This window comes from Lissotriton helveticus, chromosome 1_1 (assembly GCF_964261635.1).
Source record: "Lissotriton helveticus chromosome 1_1, aLisHel1.1, whole genome shotgun sequence".
Classification (NCBI taxonomy): domain Eukaryota; kingdom Metazoa; phylum Chordata; class Amphibia; order Caudata; family Salamandridae; genus Lissotriton; species Lissotriton helveticus.
The window spans coordinates 511,763,326-511,784,945 of record NC_136057.1 but is presented as its reverse complement, the minus strand read 5'-3'; the positions used below and the strand labels follow the sequence as shown (position 1 = coordinate 511,784,945).

Below are 21,620 nucleotides of genomic sequence, written 5' to 3'. Positions count from 1 at the left end.
GCTCAAATATAAACTTCCAAACAAATTCTGCAGTTACTGTATTACCTCACAACAGCAGTTGCAATCGTGTGTAAATATGCAATGCAAAGTTTAAGATTTACCACCCAACCTTTGCTAAAACAAAAATCTAGTTATCAGTTGGAGAAGATTTGTGATTTATGATACTTCATTGGAGGTAGAACACGTTTTTCTTTGTTTCTTCTTTATAACATTTCTTTATTGTCTTCTTGTTTTTGAATATCACATGAACAAGGATAAATGACAACTGTCGTGCAACCACATGCATCAATACCACATGTTTTCTACATTTTAAACACTCTCTGCAGTGTTCATCTGAAGTGACATCTCGGGAAAACCTTTAAACCCTCCTGTTACATCTGAAATCGTGCTCAGCATGTGTTATTGAAAAACCCAACGCTGATAATATATTTGGGTTTACCAATTACATCCATATATTAATGGCACCAAAAGGTTACTGCCTCTTTTTGGGTGATGGAATTTAAATGAATTATTTGTGGCTGTTTTTTGTCCTTTTGAAAACGGACATGTGAGATGTCGCCTGTATTTAATATGTGAATGCGGTTATTTTGATTCTGCATATTTCATGACTCAACACCATACTTTAAAAGAGTGTATCTTGTATTAAGTGAGAGAGGGAGCATTGACTGTGGTGATTGATCCAATGACTTCAGTATCCTTAATGAGCTTAGAGAATACGCTTTAGATTTGATGTATGTATATATTTTGAATTAAGCCGCGATATAATTTCTCTTTTCATTTAAATTTGTAGATGCATCAAATGTTTTGGTGATTGGTACTGAAAATCACGCAAAGGAGACAGATCCTGGACTCATTTTCTTTTTCAGGTGTAGTTTAGACCCTTTATTATTGGCCCATTTGTGAGCTTTTATAAAAGAATGTTAACGGTTAACTGCATAACTTGAACAGCAAATTGATGTCACTAGGGCCTAAAATGTGCACCTTTAAAGCAAGACAAGGTGTAAGCGAAGTGGTATTATTCTACTTTAACTGAATTCATAAAACCTTTTTTATTGATCTGCTGAAAAGAAGACGCAGGTCAGTACGAATTGTTACCTGTCAGATTTGAGAAAGTAACAACAACATGAAGATGAAATTCTACATCTATAGAGACTGAATGTGTACAATTAGGAGGTGGGAGAAAGAACAAGCATTGGCATAGCCAATAGTTCTTGCCTTTGGGACCTTATAAGTGTTTAGCCATGCAGCACATTATCATACTACCTAATGTGTCACTAAACTGTCTGAAAATCATCAACTACCTTCTGGAGAAAGCCTGGAGCACCTGAAAAGTGGACCTAAAAAGTGTGCAGTACTAGTTTGTGAACTCCATTCCCCATAAGCCTCCGGGGTGTGCTATTTTACTGCCAAGCACAATCTTGATTCCATTGTCACTCGCAGGTTAGTGGAATAGATGCGAGTGAATACACTGCTCATCAATCCTCATATAAACTATTCTGTTCCGCAAAAGTGCCACTACAACTGCCCATTCTGGCAGTGAGTTGGCAATTAGCGCAAAGGAACCACTGAATATGCCCCTTTCACTCTCCCCACTGGTGTGCAAAGGGCACTGTTGTCTGCACCAAAACGCATAGTTGTCACCAGCAAGAGAAGAGCGAGATTGAAGCGATAATGAAACTTCCGAAATAATTGGATCAATTTCTTGGCACCACACTCTTGAGTTTCATTACTCAAGAGCAGCAGATTAATGCATACAAAAGGTAAACAGAGTATGCCCGAAATGCACAGATGCAAGTGATATGACTGAGCAGCAGCACAATTTGGTAAAAAAAAATAATAAGTAAAATAAAAAAAATAAAGAACTATAAAACCAAAAACAAATGTGGTAAAAGCAGCATCGGAAACGGTTAAAAAAAATCCGTAATTCTAGCTTGCTACTTTCTCTTGTACAATCGTGAAAACGTTTCACCTACAGTTAGTCAGAATGCATAGAAAGAATACAGAAAAGCCAATAAGACTGTCTCTCACTGGCAGAACAGCGCTTGGAAGCATGCGCGCGACCGCGTCTGGATCTGGGCAGCCAGAGCCATAACTGGTAGCTTGTCCCCATCATAAACTACCTGCTGTAGGTTGCTGAAGCTGCTGTTCTTACGAGCAGTGCTAGTGACCCCTTGAGTTGTTGTAGCAGTATGAACACCTAGCTAGTTTGAAGGAGACGTTTACCTGAAGTTAATTATTGATCACATACTGCTGCTGCTTGATAGTTTCTGAATTACGGTGTGCATTGTTCAGGTTTTCTTAGAATAAGGGTGCCTTCGCCTTTAACTGTTAGAAAATAAACTATTGCCCACTGGCTGTTACAAACAGAAAAGAGTTTTGTTTAGTGTAGTCTGTGTGCTTTTGATCCCTGTATGCATGCCACCCTGTATTCTGTAACCAATGATGTACTTTTAAGTTAATATATTTCTGTTTTATGTAAATGTAGGGAAGGCGCTGTCATATTTTGGAATGTGGAAGATAAAACTGTAAGTATGAAAATATTGTATGTCTAATATCTGTCTCTGTAAAGTTTCATCCGCTGAAATTTGATCAGTTTTACATGGAACTGTGACTGTTTCGCAATGCTGTCTTTAATTAGCATTTCTTAATACTTACTGAATTTGTACCTGAAAGAATACATTAAAGTAAACTCAATTACAATATTTTCGCATATGAAAAGTGAATATATGAAGACTATTTAATTGTAAGAAAACTTACCATCAGTAAAATATTTTGTATTGTTTCAAGCTCTACTCTAAATAATCTGATGTTGGCAGTCTTGTCATCACCACAACTTGAAAATCTGTGACGTTGCACAGTAATACTGTGCCTGATTCCTTAGATGACCGTTTCTAAGGGGGTGATGTAGGCTTTTAGATACAAGAGCAGTATTATTAATGGTAGACACAAGGGAGAACGGGGCAGGTAATGCCTCAAAAACAACAAAATTGCCCGTGGCAATTGCTTACTGTTACCTTTTATTGCAGCAGTTTTTTCACAATTACTAGAAGTGCCATTACTTTATTGAAACAGTAACTTTATAACCTGTTTATGCCTCCACTGGATGGCTCAGTAGCATAACATTATAGATAAAGCACAAACAGCAGGCTCTTGACAGAAAGGTACATTTACAGGTGAGTAAAATTACGTGTGTATACATATTCTTACACTTTGCAATAAATGTACTACTTTTAGTCTAGTCACCATTTGCCATTTTAAATTTACTGAAAGTAAATTGTAAATTGATACTTGTATAGCGCACTACTCACCCGCAAGGGTCTCAAGGCGCTTGTACGAATACCACTGTGGAACCCATCCTGGCTTTCCCTGTGAGGTGTCCACTCCTGGGCACCCCCAAGGTGGAGGCCAGGCATCCTTAGCATCGTGGGGGCCGTTGTGGAGATTAAGCAAGCTATTGCCCAGAGTTGCAGAGTGGGACTCCATGATTGGAATAGGCACCGAGGCGAGAATTATCAGGTCCGTGGAATTTTGAGCCCAAGACCCGCCGAGGCGGGGGATTGAACCCTGGTCCCGGGCTAGACCTCTGCATCAGGGTCTGCCGCTCTAACCATTGAGCCACACTTCTCCACGTGTAGACTGTCTTGTCTTTACTCTCTGAATTCAGGTTATAGAGCCGAATTTATGATTGTAAAGTTACAACTAGTAACTTTTTACATGTAGGTCATTAGGGAGATTAAACTTCATACAGTCTTCATCAGACCCTTGCAGATGACATTATTTGCGATAAGGGTGCCAGCATGAGACCGTCAACAACTCCAAACCGCTCTTGAATAATATATTTTCCAACAACAAATATGTTACGGGGGTGTCTGTGTGTGTCTGGGTGTGTGTGTGTGTGTAACTGGATAAGGACCTCAAACTGCACCTCCTCAACTAATATTGGGGCCCTTAATTCCTCTGCTTCTCCATTATCACTCTCCCAGTTTCCACTATCAGATGCTCCCCTTCTACCCCTTGTCTATCTCCCCATTCCCTCTCTATCCCTCCCTCCCAACCTCCCTCCACAATACCCCCCTACCTTCCCTCCCTGACCTTCCCCCTTTCTCTTCCTCCCACCTCCTTTACTTTTTACCCTTCCATTTTCTGTTCTCTCCCCCTCCCTCCCTCCCTCCCTATATAAACTATTTTATGAATAAACAAGTTTACACATCATATATGCAAGCTTATATTCCCAGTTTTAATCTTTATGTTGACTCAAATGGTTTCTGTTCTGATATTGCTCTGAACTAGTTATATTCTCATGCCTCTTCAAGCTCCTGTAAAGCGCACTGATACCTCCGGGTCTAGCCAGCGCTATATAAAACCTGTTAAATAAATAAATAAATACTGTTTTATTGATTATGAACAAAAGCACAGAAATCGGGCTCTTTTTTGGAAAGAGACCACAAAAGGCTTTAATTTTAAGCTATGTAGAGCACAAAATGGTATCAATAAGCAAAGCTATTTTACATTTTATGGAACCATTAATTTTATTGAAAGGTCCAAGAAATTAACACAGCTTCACGCATACAATCCTGGGGCCGGCTTCATATTAACTTTGACTGGAGTACACAACTTTAATGCCTACAACCCAGTGGGCAGGCAGCGATCAGAGTTCACTTAGGACCAAAATAACAAACAAGAGAAGCAAACTCAGGTGGCGAAGAACAACAGGGAAAGTAAAGGAAAAAGGAAATAACACCCTCCCTCCGCCTTCCCCTCACCTACCCTCTATACAGCAGTGAAGCGCTATTCCTTTATTACGTTTATCTTCTACCTGCAGTCCAAGGGGCATGCTGCCTAAGCAAACTGCTGGATAGCGAATCAGTAGGCCCAATTAGTTTGGGATAAGTCTCAAAATCTTTAGATATTGAGGACAGGTGACCTCCCATAATTCAACAGAGAGTATCTGGATTAATGGGGCCCACAAGTCACTATAGGTTTCCTCCTTGTGGTCCGCCACCAGGTAGAGGCGCTCCATCGCTAAGGTTAGCCATAGTTTATGTAGCCAGTGTGCATGGTCCAGGACATTCGCTGTTCCCCATCTAGCAAAAAGTACCTGTCGCGCCGCTAGTAGAGCAGGGGCGATTTGGCACCCTCTCAAGGAGCGTAGAGAAAATGTAAGTGGATTAGACAATCCTAATCTTGTGTAAGCTGGAAAGCATTGTACGGTGATGTTGAAGGTTCTGTCGATATCGACCAGCACCATCGCCCAAAAGCGTTCCAGCTAAGGGTAGTGCCAGCAAATGGACATGTGAACCTGTCTGGCCGGAGCCTCGCCAGCATTTCTCAGACCTGTTCTTATCCCAACTGTGTATGCGCGCTGGGGTGAGATACAAATATGAGAGTACTTTGTATGTGGATTCTGCTTGTGCCGTGCAGTGCTCTGTTTTGGGTGGCTCTATAGTGGATATTGTCCCATTCCTTGTCTCTTCCCACCGCTGCTGGCATGTAGTTCGTCCTCCTACAGCCCGTTTTGTTAACGTCGAGTAGAGTTCCGAAATAAGGTGTTCATCGTCTGATTTACATACCAGACATTTTTCAAAGAACGTCTGCTTTCGCGATGCCGCTTCTTGGTAAACCAGCAGTAAAACACAGTGATACAGCTGCCACTATGGCAAGGCGTGTGCCTGGGGGAACCCATAGTCTTGTTTCTATTGGTCAAAGGGGATTATACCTTTCGGATCAAAGAGCGAACCGACCCGTTTACAGCACAGCTCTTGCCACTTATCAAAAACCACTGAGTTGCGGCCCAGCGGAAAGTACGGGTTCCCAGTGATTGGGTTCATTGGTGGGGGAAATGTGGTCAGCAACTTGGCCCTCGCTACGGTGTCCCAAATTTTCATTGCGTGGGATGTCACTGGGGAGGAGTATAGCCGCCAAGCTTCTTGCTTGCGAGGAATCCAGATTTCCCTCCAGATGTTTGACCTCTGCTACTGTCTGGTCCATGAATGTCCAATACTTTTCGGAAAGGGGTTGATTCCATTTGAGTATGTACCTAAGGTGAGATGCTTTAAGGTATCTATGGATCCGAGAGAGACCCACTCCGCCATCCCGTTTGTGTTGTGTCAGCTGGGCACTGGTTAGACGCGCTTTCTTACCGCCCCATACAAAATTGATGATGGCTAGCTGCAGCGAGCAGATAACTTTAGGGGGGGCGCCGCCCGGGATGGTCTGGAAGATGTACAGAATGCGTAGTAAGATTGTCATCTTAACTGCGGCCACTCTACCAAACCAGGAGAGGCCCGCGAAGTTTGCGCCACAAGAGCTGTGTAATTCAGCTGCGAAGTCTTGGGAACGGTGGTGGCAAGTGAGATACCCAGGTAAGTGATAGACTTTTCTGTCCAGTTAAGTGGGAACGTTCTCTCAAGGAGGTCTCTCAGGGTGGGGACCACTGAGAGGTTTAAGATCTGGGATTTACCCAGTTTGACTTTGAATCCCGAAACCTCACCCAAGTGGTCCATTTTCATAAGCAGAGCCAGTAATGAGGTTTGTCGCTGTGTCCGCGAAAGGATCACATCGTCTGCGAATAAACTGGTGGTATGTGTCCGCTCCGAATTTAATACCACTAATCTGAGGGTTGTCCTGCACCTTCTGCGCAAAAGGCTCCATATAGAGCGCAAAAAGAAGTCTGTACAAAGTACATCCCTGTCGGGTGCCTCTGGCTATGGGGAACCAGGTAGACGACTCCTCTTTCACCCTCACAAAAGCTCTGGGGGCGCTATAAATACAGGAGATCCATTTGATAAAGCCCTCCTTGAAGCCGAAATGGCGTAGCATAGCGAACATATAGGATCACCTCACTTGATTGAACGCTTTTTCAGCGTTGATGGCAAGGAATGCCGCCTCCCTGCCTGATCTGTGGCTAACATCCGTAAGGTGTAACAATCTTTTCGTGTTGTCCCCGCTCTGTCGGGTGGTTATAAATCCCGATTGGTCCGGGTTGAATCGGGCTGCTAGTATGCTAGCGAATATTTAGTTAAAGACTCGGGTCAGCAGTGGAACCGGTTCTGTGCAGAATAATTTATAAAATTGGGCTGTGAACCTGTCCGGACCTGGCGCTTTATTCATTCGGAGGTGTGCAATGGCTGTGACCACCTCGTCCGTACGGATAGGTTGGTCCAGTTGTTCAGAAATGGTTTCCATCAGCCTAGTAACTTGCACGTCCCACAGATATAAGAGACGGAACACTCTGGGTGTGTCTTCAGCCGTGTATAGTGCGCGATAGAAGGTGTGAAATTCTCCTGCTATGTTTCTTATCTATCTGTACTGAAGCCCCGAAGCTGTCCTGATGGATCAGATTTTTGTCGTCATGGCCTTGGCGCCAGAATTTTGCTGCATATATTGATGCTGATAAAACATTTATGTTGAAGACGTAAAAAAGTGCATATTCTGCTCTATCAAGGTCTAGACGGGATAACAGGAGTCTTTCTTTCCAATTCCCTCCATACTCTAGGTGCCCGAGTCCTTTTATGGATCGCCTCCAACTCTCTCACTTCCTGCTCTATGCTCTGCCTTTTCCCCTTGCGTGCTCTATTCTCTCCAGCAGCGAGCGCTATACATTCTCCTCTAACTACCAGTTTCATTGCTTCCCACAATGCCGCTCGCAAAGTAGTTCCTGTGTCATTGATATGCAAATAGTCTGTGATGCGGGCGCGGACTGCCTTTACTGCCGATTTGGATTGTAGTAGGGTACCCCTCAGTCTCCACCCCCCCTGGCATGGAGCGTGTGTTTTCGTCTGCAGTGTTACCATGATCATGGCATGGTCTGACAAAGAGCAAGGTTTGATGGTGTGGTCTATTATAGTCAAGGCCAACGCCGGTGAGGCCGGGAAGTGGTCTTTGCGTGCATAGCTTTGTGTGCTGCCGAGTAGTATGTATAGTCCCTGACGTCCGGGTGCTGAGCGTGCCCTAATTCCAGATACCCGTGTTCTCCCAACCAGCGTGTCCCTTATGTGTGTGTTGTTGTCCCGAACAATCTAAAGTTGAGTCCATTACCAGGTTAAGGTCACCACCCACTAGGATTTCTGCGTCAGCGGACACCAAAACCTCATCCAGAGCCTTGCGAATGAATTTTTCTTATTGTGTATTCAGGTTGTAAATGTTGGCGAGCGTGAACTGCAAGGTCTCCCTCTGGATCCGGACAGCCAAAAGTCTCCCCTTTAATTCTGCAGTGGTGGCCAGCAGCTTGCCGCTAAACTTCGCACTAAAGAGAATTGCAACCCCATAGGTCTTTTGGCCCATATTGGACAACCAGACTTGGAGGGAGTGCATGCGGTGTGTATCGTGCTGCCAAAAGGTGAGTTTCCTGCAGGAGACAGATATCCTCTCGGGAGCTTTCCAGAAGGGACAGAATCGCTGTTCTTTTCACTGGATGATTTACTCCCCGGACATCTAGGCTTACAATTTTTAGAGCTGTACCCATCATCTGATGGTATATAGGGGGGGTCTATCAATGTGCATGCATCTACTGGCACACCTAGGTCGCCCAATCCATGGGCTCTCCTGCTCAGCTACGACAGCGTCTTTGTCAGGTATCGGTGAGGAGAAGGGATGTAATGACAGGGTGAACAAAACTAATAATAAAATCCTGAACTTTTCCCAAACATTCCCTCCCCATAAGAGCAAAGAAGAATCAGTCTCACCTCAACAGGAGACAACAGGTTGTCAGAAGAAAGGAACGAGAAGCTAGGGGTGGACTTTGAGAGTGATTCTTCAGTTGTGGAGTAGGTGGATTCCCTTGAATGGCGTTCGGAAGGAGTAGTCCGAGCCAGCCGTCTGATGCCCAAGAAGCAGTTCAAGGGGAGACTGTGCGTTCAGGTGAATTGGCTAGGGCGTTGATCACAGCCTTTCCTTTTGCTGGCGATTGTCTCTGAATCACCCCCACCCGCCGCTATCGTGATGCAGGAGTATTAAGGGTCTTCCTATGGCTGGAAGTTTCTGCTTGAGGAGGTTCCTCAGGGAGTCCCAGCACTTCAACAGCTTCTTTTAGAGGTTTTATTTGCCATAATTTGTTCTCGAGCCGAAAAATGATGCGAAAAGGGTGACCCTCAGGAGTACGTTATCCCCCTTTCTCTTAAGTGTGTGGTGACAGCTCGGAAATCCCTTCTTTTGGCGAGTGTAGTCAGGGAGAGGTCCTGGAAGAAAGTCAACGTGTGGCCCCTGAACTGGACCTGATAAGCCTTCCGGGCTTGAAGGAGGATGAGCTCATTGAGTTGGATATCGTGTACAGACACAAGGATATCCAGTGGGGAAGCTTTGCCGCCTTTGGGCAGTCCCGCTTGGTGTACTCTGTCTGTCTGGATTTCAGAAGGACATTTGTTGTCCAAGACTTGTTTGAAAAGAGCCAGAACATATTTGCGGATGTCATCACCTTCTGCTTGGGAAGGGGCCCGTATGATGCGCACATTGTTGCGGCGCAAATGATTTTTCAAATCCTCTGCTGTCGCTTGCAATTCGATTTGCTGTTCGCTTAGTCTCAGCAGCTCTTGCTGCATCATTTCCAGCTCTTCGTCCCTACTAGTTTCACTCTCTTCCAGGGATGCGACGCTGTCACCCACCTCGTCCAGGTCCTTTCTAACATCCTTCAGGTCCGCCGATAACCGATTTTGCATGGTGAGCAGATCCTCCCGGAGGGATGAGAAAAGTTTGGACATGAAGGCCTGAGTTGCAGGGGCGTCCTGAGCTTCCAGGTCTTAATTGAGTTCCTCGTCTTCCTCTGGTGCTCTCACTGTGGAGGATGCGGTAGGTTGCTTCAGCAGCATATCAGGAGTAGGAACCACCAGCACCACTGATTCATGCCAGACCCCTCGTTACCCTCCCTCATGTTCACACTGGACACCAAACTCCTTGCGTTCCCTGAAGTCACCAACATGCTATATTTGGCACTAGAAACCTTACACAGCACACCGCCAAACGTATGTTGTTTTGTTTTATCAGCTTTCAACAAGGAGCCCTGCGTGGGAGAACCTTGAGCAGGATAGGAATCAACGAGTGACTGTGCAGCAGCAGTGAAGTACTGTCAGGTGTTCCTAGGCTTACTTTCATCCTTGGATAATTGCGTCACGTGCGAATGTATAAACCGTCATGTGCTCTAACAACAACAGGCTTTTAATAGCGCAGTTTATTACTGAGGTTTCTCATATTTCTTCCTCTGGCAACATCTTAGAATCATCCTGGAGATACGGCCCATCTGTACACATATACATCCTTACAATACAGCGACACACTGTTCACTCTCTGTTAAAACGATTCAGTTACATAAGCAGCAACCACTAGGAACAAGGTCTGCTCCCAGTCCCTGACTCAGCGATGCCAGCTGTGGATGGCCTTTAACCACAGCAACCTGTTGGCACAGATCCTGGCAATAGCAGTGTTAAAGAGTTGTGGTCGCAAATGTTTTTATTTGGTAGTAATGTTGGCGATGTTTGCCAAATATGCATGAAATTTGGTAGTCGGTTAGCATGCTAAGCCAAAAAATGTCAAAATTAGTCATAAGGTACCAAGTCAAAGCTATTATTCCCACACCTCTGTAACTTTGCCCCGTCGATGGATCGGCACAAAGCCTGAGGTTCTAGCACTACGATTCATATGGGCCATTTCACCTTATTTCATGCAGATTTGTCCAATGGCAGCAAAGTTATTAAAAAAGAACCCTTTTTAGACTCCTCCTTAAACTTGTTACTTATGTGGTTGCATGGGACATTAGATGCCAGCAGATGCCAGCAGTGGGCTTGACCTAGTAATTGTCTACCCAATTTCATACAGATTCATCATACTTTGCCACCCTATTTATGAATAACAATGCCTTTTTTTGTTTTTGTTTTAAAAACATAAATAAAAGGCATTTTAATTTACAATGCCAATAGCTGAAACTCTCGTAACTGCGAGACCTATTGCATTGCAAATGCTTGTTTTTTAAGTGGTCTTTTACACCCCTAAGAGAACCAAAACAATCCTTGCAAATAAAGCAGGATGCTGCTGAGTGCCGCTTCACACTCCAAGTGACATCACTTGGCCTACCAGAATCGCCTTTAACCATGTTCTATTGATTTTTACATCAGCCAGGGAACCTTGCAAGACAGACCATTGTCTCCTGTCAGAAATATATAACCTAAGGAGCACCAGACTGACTACCCAAAGATCCATATCAACCCATTAAAATATATATCATTAACTCATCACTGATCGTAGCTCTTAGATTGTGCGCCCCTACTAACTGAATCTTTACATAGGCATAGACCAAATAAGAACACTAAGACCTAATAGTACCCAACCCACAACACGCTTCTAAGGCTGAACTGAAAGTGGGTGCCATTAATATCTGTTCTGCACTAAAAAACTCCTTAGGTTCAAGACTTACTCAGTGGAAATGTTCTGCAGATATGTGGACTGACAAAACTGTGATAGGTAAGTAGTTAGCTCTATCACCATTTTAGATGAGCTGATGCCCCAAAACTTCAAAAGGCTTCAAAGGCAGCGGAAAGCCAAAACGAGGGGAAGTAGATCTAGTTCATGACTCAAAAGATACTGGTATACAGATATAAAATGCAACAGCTCGATGTATCCTCAACTCAAAGAGTTCATTAGTATTTGCAGGTATATATCGCCTACTAGGATGCAATGTCCTCTGTCTAGATGAATTCCTCAGTCTAACTTTATCTCTGCAATCTTCAGTACAAAAAATTAGCAGTAAGCGACATTAGCATAGAGGTAGAAAATCCCATCTCTCCACGTGTGCCAGACATTTTGGAAATAATGATAGACTTGTGCTCCAACCAAGTTGTGAATGGTCCAACTCGCACAACAGGCCAAACATTAGAATTGGTGTTCTCTCACATTACAAATGCCTAACTAAAGGTAGAGTCCCACAAACATTATATATCAATTGTGCCTCAATTCAAATAGAACATAATCCTATCGCCAATTCAAGCACAGCAAAAATGGAAGACTTTAGTCAGATCAATAAAATGGTCAGAGAGACCCCATGTATTGCCTCAGACGCTAAACTAGAGTTACTCTAACATAACATAATAAACTCTCTCAAAAAATTAGTCCATCTGAGATAAATAAAAGAAGAGGCACCAAAACCATACTGACCAACAAAATAGAGTAAGTCCCTAATGAAGTGGATGAAGACCGGCACTCTGATCTGACTCTACTCAACCTCTTTTCCGCAATTTACACAGGTAACTTCACAGTTACTGAGGGGACTCCAAGGCCTGGAAGTCTACTTACAAAGTGTTGGGAATTCTTCACGCCTCACAGCTACTCTTGAATACACCAGGCCACCCATTAAAGTACCTCAAGGCTCAGCACTCTAGCTATTACTGTTCATTTTATATATTCACCTACTAACTCAGGTTCTCAGACAACATGGAGTACACTGAAGGACTGAGATATTTTAAGGCCCAGCGGTGCCAGGGGACAACACCTGAAACCTTCGTGGAGATACCTGTTCCGGCGTACAAATTACAGAGACACGGGACACTTCCTTCGGCGTCAAAGATCAGCGTTTATTTACTGCAGGGACACAGAAATCGCTAGAAGTACAACATAGTGTATGTTCAGAGAGTCTGCTTCAAATTGCAAAAGTGGATTGCTCCTTTTATTCACATCTTAGCCTTTGCACAACGTAGCGAACAAAAAGGTTACAACTCAGTTCCCACAGTAAACTTCAAAAGGATCGCATTCATGTTTTCAGAAGCCCGGAACATAATTACAGAAACATGTCGGTTCCCAACTGTAAAAGCACACTATCCCACCATTAGGCACATTTCATTCTAGTCGTAAACGATCTAAGAGAAGGGACAGAAACAGGTGCAGGAAAACAAGGACAGACAACAGATTGAAAGAAGTGTGGGGGCAATATCGGAAGCGTGATCACAGGATCAAAGGATTCGGGCCTAATGTGGGCAAGGCTGAAACAATAGACCGGCAGGGCAAGATGAGCCTCGAGCGGAGCCATCTGCTTTTGACGTGTCACTTCCCTAGTCATAAAGGCACCTTCAAAGGAATATGCATCTTCGGCAAGAGCTTGGGAATCCCAGGGTCATCAAGCGGACATTGTCCGTTCGCTGGCTACGTGAGGGCAAGAAACAAAATGGATGCTATATCTAAAATGGAACCCGAAGGTTCAGATGAAAACCCGTAAATAAGACGAACCCTTCCAAGTAGTGTATTGAAAACACGTACATGTACTAATCTCGTCATTTACGGTTCGTAGATACCAGACTCATCCATATGCGAACAGACCCAAAACCTCGTTCCGATTCACACCGAACCTCAGACGCTCCTTTTGCCCTCATGTAGGCAAGCACTAGTCGATATCGAAATCAATATTGATATTCATCAGGTCGTTTAGATGTTGCTGGAGCATTATTCTATCCATCAATGCCTCTCTGGTAACAGATGGTCTTCTTATACACGTTGTAGCACAAAGGCTACATAAGGCTGGACCACACTGTACACAAAGACGACACGTGAACAGAAACGTCACAACAACCCCAACAATCATCAGAATCTTCCAACCCCAAGTCGACATCAGACCCCAAAACCATCCTAGAAGCGTCCAATCACCTTCGTCCACGTGTATGGACTCGGAGATTTTATGCAACTTCGAGATGGCTTGATAAACAGTTGGAGCGATGTCAGGTATGAAAATACAGCAGCTCGAATGGATCACTTTGCACACACCACCTCTATCCGCGAGTACAACATCTAGAACCATACGGTTCTGTAACGTCATCAGTCTATCCGCTTGTAGTTCTGCTGTCAGGTTACCAAGAGCACTTGCAGTTATGTTAGCAGTTGATTCCACCACACGAGTCAACTGTCTCAGGTTCCTGCTATTAATCACAGGTCCCCAAAACGGTAGGAAACCCTTGAAGAAGTCTCCTGCTTCTTGACCGGCAGTATCCTCTTTACTAATAATGCCTCTCACAACTCTAGTTTTGTGATAGTCTGAGGCAACTGTGAAAGTCGGTGGCAAAAGATTCGCGATATAACATGTACCCGAGAAGTCACGGGGCAACCACGTATAAGCGCGATCATAGCACACAAAATAGGTACCCTTGGCAGTCAGAAATACAGGGGAAGAGAGCATCGGTAAAACGTACGTCTCTGTACAAGCACTCTTCCCAAGCTGAGCTCTCGGATTTCGACCAAGACCTTGCAGACAAAAATGACCAAGGTGGGGTACAATCCATATTGGAGACGAGCTCTTAAGCTGTCTATCACCTACTGAAATACTATACTCGGCCTCACTCAGACCCTTGTAGGCTCGCACCTCCTCCTCTGGAATAAGCGATGTATCAAAAATATCTCTATCCAGATCAGCAATCGCTATCGTCAAAGATTTGTGGTACGGGCCAGAACCAAGGTCTGTGGAACGTGGCTCCCGACGGGGGTAGGAATCTAGTGCACTACGGAACATGGTTTGGAATGCCCGAGCTGACTCCTGGGAACTGTAGGGAGGAACTAAATACGGAACACCCTTATCCATGGTATGTGGCATTAACCCACACACCCAACAGTTGGTAGTGTTCATCACTAACTGATGCTGATGCAAAAGTTGGATAAAGGAATTGTTCATAAATTCCGCACGTCTGACCTGTTCATGTTGGGGCAGAGGATGAAAAGAATGTGAAGAGATAGTGGGAACGAGAACAGAATTCAGATCATGGGAGGGGGAAGTAGGTGAAGTGGAAGGCAACAGTAACTGAATCCCAAAATACACTCCACCCACCAATAACATAGACACGGTTAGGAACAACATGAAAATCTGAAACAAAAAACACTTTGTTTGTAAAATCTTATGCAACTTAGATCTTTGCGCCAACATCATTTCCATTTCTGACAGCTTAGAGAACTCCATCCTTTAAGGACCGTCCGTAACGCTCTTGACGCACCTAATTCTGAGTAGCGATTGCCAATTCCCAGGAGTTCCCAGAAACCGACAAAAGAAACCGACCTAGTGTCAGAGACCTGCCAAACAGAAGTAGGTACACGTTACGGCCCTACAGCCAACCCAGATGGTAGGTTTAGTCAATTAAGAATCCAATTTCATATAAGTCTCCTAGCTACGCAGAAAAGGAATACACGTTATTTGTCCTTAATCACGCGATCGAAGGAAATATCGACATTTTCCAGGTCGAGTTTGTTCTTCAAACAATGGTTCAGGTGGCAAGGCAAAGTTCGATTGTTCAGGTAACAGTTCAGAGCGTGAATTCTCCAATGCTGAAGACAAAGGTACAGTACCAGATGATTCTACAAACGTATCTGACTGAGCTGGGTCTATCTCTACAGGTTGAGCATCGCTAAGCGGCACAAACTTCGGGATTGTATCAGTTTCAGTCGGGGCAAACCCTTTTCTTATCCAATTATTTGCCGGCAATGGAAACGGCACTCTCTTCGTGTGGGTGGCGTGCACCCAATGTTTCCTGCCGTCCAACCGAACTGCAGTCCTTGTTGCCAACAAGACTTGGTAGGGTCCCACAAACCTGGGCTTGAGATTTCGTTTTCTCCCGAAATTACGAATCAGCACCCCGTCGCCGGGTTGGAGCCGATGTCCAGGTCCTTCTGTTTGTGCCGGTAGAGCTTCGAAAACCTGTTGATGAATCAAACTCAATTTAGCAGTCAGATCGTAAAGATAATCAATCAACATAGGATATTCAATTCTGCTAAATTCCTTAGGCCTCGGAACTCCCCAAACGTTCGCAGGACGGCCGAACACAATCTCATATGGGCTAAGCCCTACTCGAGAGTGCACAGTCGCCCTGGTCGACAGGAGAGCTAGAGGCAATGCATCAGGCCATGATAACCCACTCGTTTTTTTGGATTTTGGCAAGTTTCAGTTTCAGAATACCATTGTACCCTTCTACCAAACCCGCCGATTGAGGGTGGTTAGCACTATGAAATTTTTGGCGAATACCCAAACCCGCACACACACTCTTCATCACCTTTCCCACAAACTCACTACCATTATCCAACCATACAATCCGTGGCATTCCGAATCTGGGGAAATATTCTTTAAGTAGAACTTTTGCTGTGGACAGGGCAGTATTATCCTTAAGAGGGTATGCCTCAATCCATCTGGAGAACGCACAAACCACAACTAGTACATATTGTAAATTATTGCATCTCTCCATATGGATGAAGTCCAACTGGATAACTTCGAAGGGGCATGTAGGAGGAGCGAAATGACCAGGTGGAGTGGGGGTGCCCTTGCCAGGATTATGCATCAGACATACCATACAATTCCTGACCACTCTCTCAGCACACTTAGTAATCCCATCATTCTTCCATACGGGAGACAACAACTTACATATACCTTTCGTGCTAATATGTGACATGCCATGGGCCATAGTAACGACAGCAAGCACATACGCATCCGGTAACATCCATCTCTGATACTCCGACAAATCAACCCAACATCCATTCATGTCCAGCTTCCCCGTGCTTTCTTTCCACTTAGCCTTTTCCGTTTCGGTGGCCTCATTCTGAATCGCTTTCACACTTTCAACTGTATCCTCACACATACCAGTCTCCGCCGGCCATCTTACTGAACTTGTAACATACATTCGGTTTGTCAGATTCTTGGCCGTTTCCTTAGCAATCTCATCTGCAAGCGCGTTACCACGACCAACATCATCTGTAACCTTTCGATGCGCGCTACATTTAATGATTGCCACTTGCTTAGGCAATGTAAGTGCATCTAAAAGATCGTTCACGAGATGTCCGTGTTGAATCTTCGTGCCATGAGACGTCATGAATCCTCTCTCTCTCCACAATCGACCAAAACTATGTGCTACGCCAAACGCATACTGACTATCAGTAAACACATTCACTCGCTTTCCTTTAGACAAAACACACGCTCTCGTTAAAGCAATCAACTCTGCAGCTTGTGCCGAATTCTGACTCAATCTCGCAGTTTCCACAACCGTACTCAGCGTCACTACAGCATACGCAGTCGTCACCTCACCATTCGGCAACTTGAAGCATGAACCATCTACATACAAAGTACCATCAGGATCTACCAATGGAGTGTTTTTCAGGTCAATACGACCCTTTGTCTCTTCTTCAGTTCTTAAGTAACAGTCATGTGGTGCTACATCACCTGATTCCATACGAATCGGCAACAATGTCGCTGGATTCAACACACTACAACGTTTCATCTGTATATGACTTGCCAAAAGTGTCAACTCATAGCCGGACAACCTTGCACTCGTCAAGTGTTGAGCCTTCGTTCGATTCAAGAGAGTGTCAACTGCATGCGGAACCATCACTGTGAGCATATTATCCATGACCAGGCCTGCGGACTGTCGAATGGACACCGCAGCTGCCGCTGTCGCCCTTAGACAACTCGGCAACGCTCTAGCTGCTGGGTCTAGAGTCGAAGAAAAATATGCACATGGACGCTGTTTGCCGCCAAATTGTTGCGTCAACACACTTAACGCACAACCTTCTCTCTCGTGAACATATAGTGTAAACGGCTTACTGTAATCAGGAGTACCTAACACAGGAGCCGAACATAACGCATCACGCAATTCAGAAAAACTTTTCTGACAATCTTCAGTCCATGGCAAAGGAGTCGGAACATCCTTGCACGTGAGAGCTAACAATGGCTTCGCTAACAATGAGAAGTTTGGAATCCATTGCCTGCAATATGACGTGATACCTAGAAAGGCACGTACTTCTCTCTGAGTTGTTGGCACAGTCATTCGAGCAATCGCTGCAATTCTTTCTGGGGTCAACCTTCTTCCCTCCTTTGACAATAAGTGACCTAAATAGGTTACTTCTTGACAACAATACTGTAACTTAGAAGGTGACACCTTGTGATGTAAGTCACATAAATGCCGTAACAATGATACTGTAGCAGTTTTACAAATTTGCTCGGTGTCGGCAGCCACTAACAGATCATCGACATACTGAATCAATGCCGCACCAGCAGGTAACACAAATGCATCAAGTTGACTCTTAAGGGCCTGACTGTAGATCGATGGACTCTCACAGTAGCCCTGTGGTGCGCGTTTAAACCTAAAACTGCGACCACCGAATGAGAAGCCGAAAAGATCTCTGCTTTCCTCAGCAATTGGAATACTAAAGAAAGCATTCTTTAGGTCTATCACCGAAAACCAGGAGGCAGAGGCTGGAATCAGGGTCAGCAAAGCTGTAATGTCGGGAACCACTGGAAACTGTGGAACCACGACTTTATTCACTTCTCTCAAATCAATTACAAAACGGTACACAGGAGGCTTGGATGGGTCAGTTTGTTTCAAAATAGGTAACACAGGACTATTACACACATTTCCCCGAGTTTCTTCAATAACACCCTTTTCGATCAAGTCATATATGATCGCTAATAGCGCTCGCTCACCATCAAGAGAGATACGATACTGGGGAATACGTGGTAATCTCACATTTGATTTTAACTGGACTACATAAGGTGGTATTTCCAGTAGGCCCACATCATTGGGACCTGTTGCCCATAAAGACTCAGGAAGGGAACTCAATTCCGGTGGGAGCTTATCAGTTGACAAATACATAGGAGAGATCACTTTCTGACCTAATGTAAGCTCCACTCCCGTAGGAGAGCAATACAGAGTCGCATATAACCGTTTTAACAAATCCAGACCCAAGAGATTCTCACCACAACCAGTAGTCAAAATCAAAGGAGCCTCTAGCTCACGTGTCCCGATCGTAAGGGACACAGGGCTAGAAACTGGATTGCTAACCGGGGCGCCAGAGAATCCAACAGAAACATTCGTTAAGCCAGACAAAGGTGCGCCAGGGAGTTTCGAATGCATGATGGAACTTTTTGCTGCACCAGTGTCCAACAGAAAAGGCTCAACTACGCCCGATGTGGTAACTGCGACGTAAGGTCCTCTCTGATCAACCGGAACTGATACTACTCCCTCTCTTTGTCTATGGCTGTCCTAGCAATCGTTGTTTGCACCAATCTCATGCTCAACATAATAGTCATCCACATGATACTGTGCAGCTCTACCAGACAACGCATTCCGCTGGTCAAAACAATTGTTCGTGTTCGATGGAGGAGCAGAACGCTCATTTTGATTTTGTGAGATGCCACGACCTCTACCTCGAGAGACCTGCTGATAACCACCACGACCTCCTCGAACCGAGACACCATTCGTTCGGTCACGTAAAACAGGACAATTAAACTTATAATGGCCCTCACCCTTACAATATGCACACTGATTATTCCCAAGCATAGGTCTGGATGCTGAGTGTTCAGAGCGCGGCTGCATCCTAGAATACTGCCCCTGTGGTTGATACTGCACATGCTGCGGTTGCGAGTCACTCTGATTCGAGCGCGGAGGATACGCTTGCTGCAATAAGACCTTAGTTTTTAGCTCCTTCGTTTTCTTTTCTGCACGATCATTCTCCTCTTTTTCCCTATTCTCATAATATTGAGCCGTTGCTAATATCTGAGCTGTGGTGGAAACAGCCCAAGCACTTTCAGAGTTTTTCAATTTGTTGCATAGCTCAGGCAACAGATTGAACACGAACTTATCGACGAACAATCGCTGACCTCCCTCAGTGCTCATATCCTGACCACTATGATCAATAAATGCCTCCTCAAACCTAGTAAAGAAATCGGAGACACTCTCGTCTTTCTTTTGTTTGCAAGCAGACAATTTGTCCCAATTCACCTTCATCGCTGGCATGAGTGTTTTCATGAGCGCAATGATTCTCTTCGGTAAATCCGTAATTAACTGATCAGGCTTGGACCCACCATCTTGCTGTCCATCGGCCGTTACAATTGCAGCCCAATCACCACCTAACTCAACTGTATGATTCTCATTACGAATCTTCGCCCAAACCGGTTGCGGTACTACATTACCAAACAACATGTCGATATCAGCAAGGTTCATAATGGAAGCATCTACGAATTGGGATAACTCCTTGTAATAACCCGCCGGATTCTTCCGTGGGCCAGGCAAAGACTGTTTCACCTGCAAGACTTCTGATCGCTTCCATGGGAGGTGTATCCAAACTCTCTGGAAGTGTGGCAAAACTGGAGGAACGCCAGTAGCATCACCTGGCCTCCACACTGGGGGGACCTCTCACATAGGATACTGACCGGATTTCAGTTTCAAGTCACCGGAGTCGTCGTCAAACGACACTCTTGAAGGCACTGTTGATCTAAAAGCTAACAAACGCTCTAATGCACGCCGTACATCACTACCTACAATCATACCGTTTGAAAACTGACTCTGAAGCTCATTCATATCAGACGGTACGATATCTAACTCATCATTATCCCACTCTTCTCTCAATGATTTGCACATCTCTTCGAACACGAATCTCTGTGTGGGCTCATTAAACTGAAAGAACGTATTGAAAACTATGCGTGAAGTGTACTTAGCAGGATGTCTAATCCACCTACGCGCCATAGATTCTAACACCTCACCTTCCCTTACACCAGGCATTTGACTACGTCTCTGAGAGATTTCAAAGGCATCGGATTCAAATAACGATCCGAAAAGTGGAGAATAGAAATTAGCAATAGAATGAGGTATACGTTTACGAACAGAAGGAGAAGAGGAAAGAAGAACAGGAGCAACAACATTAGGACTAAACGTAGGAGCAGTGGAAGTAGCCAAGATAACAGGAGTAGTAGTAGCAGTAGACTGAGAGACTACGGGCAGAGGAGTAGTAGGAAGAACAGGAGCAAGAGATGGTAAAGGAGGAGGGCCCACTTGGAGAACAAGGGGATTTGGAGGAACAGGGCCAACTATAGGCAGACCAGTAGCCACTGGAACAACAGGCGGAAGAACAGGAGGAACTATAGGGGCTATAGCACCCTGTGCATAAGGAGGTGGTAACTTCAGTAAATAAGATAACAAGGGATCCTCTTTCGATTCTTCTTCCTTCTTATCAGAACTCGACGGCAAGACCGGATAACATCTATCCACCGCCATGCTATGCTGTCTGATAGAAACTTCCCTTTCCTTCTCTGCCGTTTCTCGCTGATGCTGTTCTGCACCCTGCATTATCGAAAGGACACTTTCTGTCTTATTTTTCTTAGCCAGCTTGATTTCTTTCTGTCTGGCCTCTTTGCGCCATAACCTAAAGGAATCAAACATTGCTGGCCTAGCTTTCTTTTTAAACAATTTTGCTTCGAGATTATCTAAAATCTCAGTTTCAAAGCTACCATGGGGTGGCCAACTAAGGACACCATCTTTTCTCGTATAACGAATCCAACATGCATTATATATAATGGAGCCCACTCCATGTTTACTATAGAGCTCATAAATCGGAGTTCCGACTGGAGGTATCGGACACGAGTCCTCCAACCGGGAATCCGTGTTGCAACATCTAAGGAAACCAAACAAGATACTACGGCCAGGCATCATGCACACTAACCGAATTTCAAACTTCAAGGGTTATCAAATTACGATATCCTCGCAGAAATACGAGACCCTCAATTTAGGGACCAAAAATGCAATGGAACCATGCAATCAACCGAGTTTCAACAACAACAACCAAGTTTCAAAGTACTAAGCAAATATCAAGCAAATGCCAAGTTTTCAATTTTGAAACAAATGTTCCAAAAA

The 21,620-nt window shown here is 44.6% G+C and overlaps 1 protein-coding gene across 2 annotated transcripts in view; it reads left to right on the top strand.

The window, feature by feature from the left end:
* The window catches only part of RMND1 (required for meiotic nuclear division 1 homolog), a 494,724-nt gene that overhangs the window by 280,345 nt on the left and 192,759 nt on the right, over positions 1-21,620 (top strand). For both annotated transcript variants that reach the window (XM_078673969.1, XM_078673970.1), the window contains 2 exons: positions 791-866; positions 2,486-2,525. In XM_078673969.1, the coding sequence (XP_078530095.1) occupies positions 791-866; positions 2,486-2,525 (116 nt within the window). The remainder of the gene's footprint in view (positions 1-790; positions 867-2,485; positions 2,526-21,620) is intronic.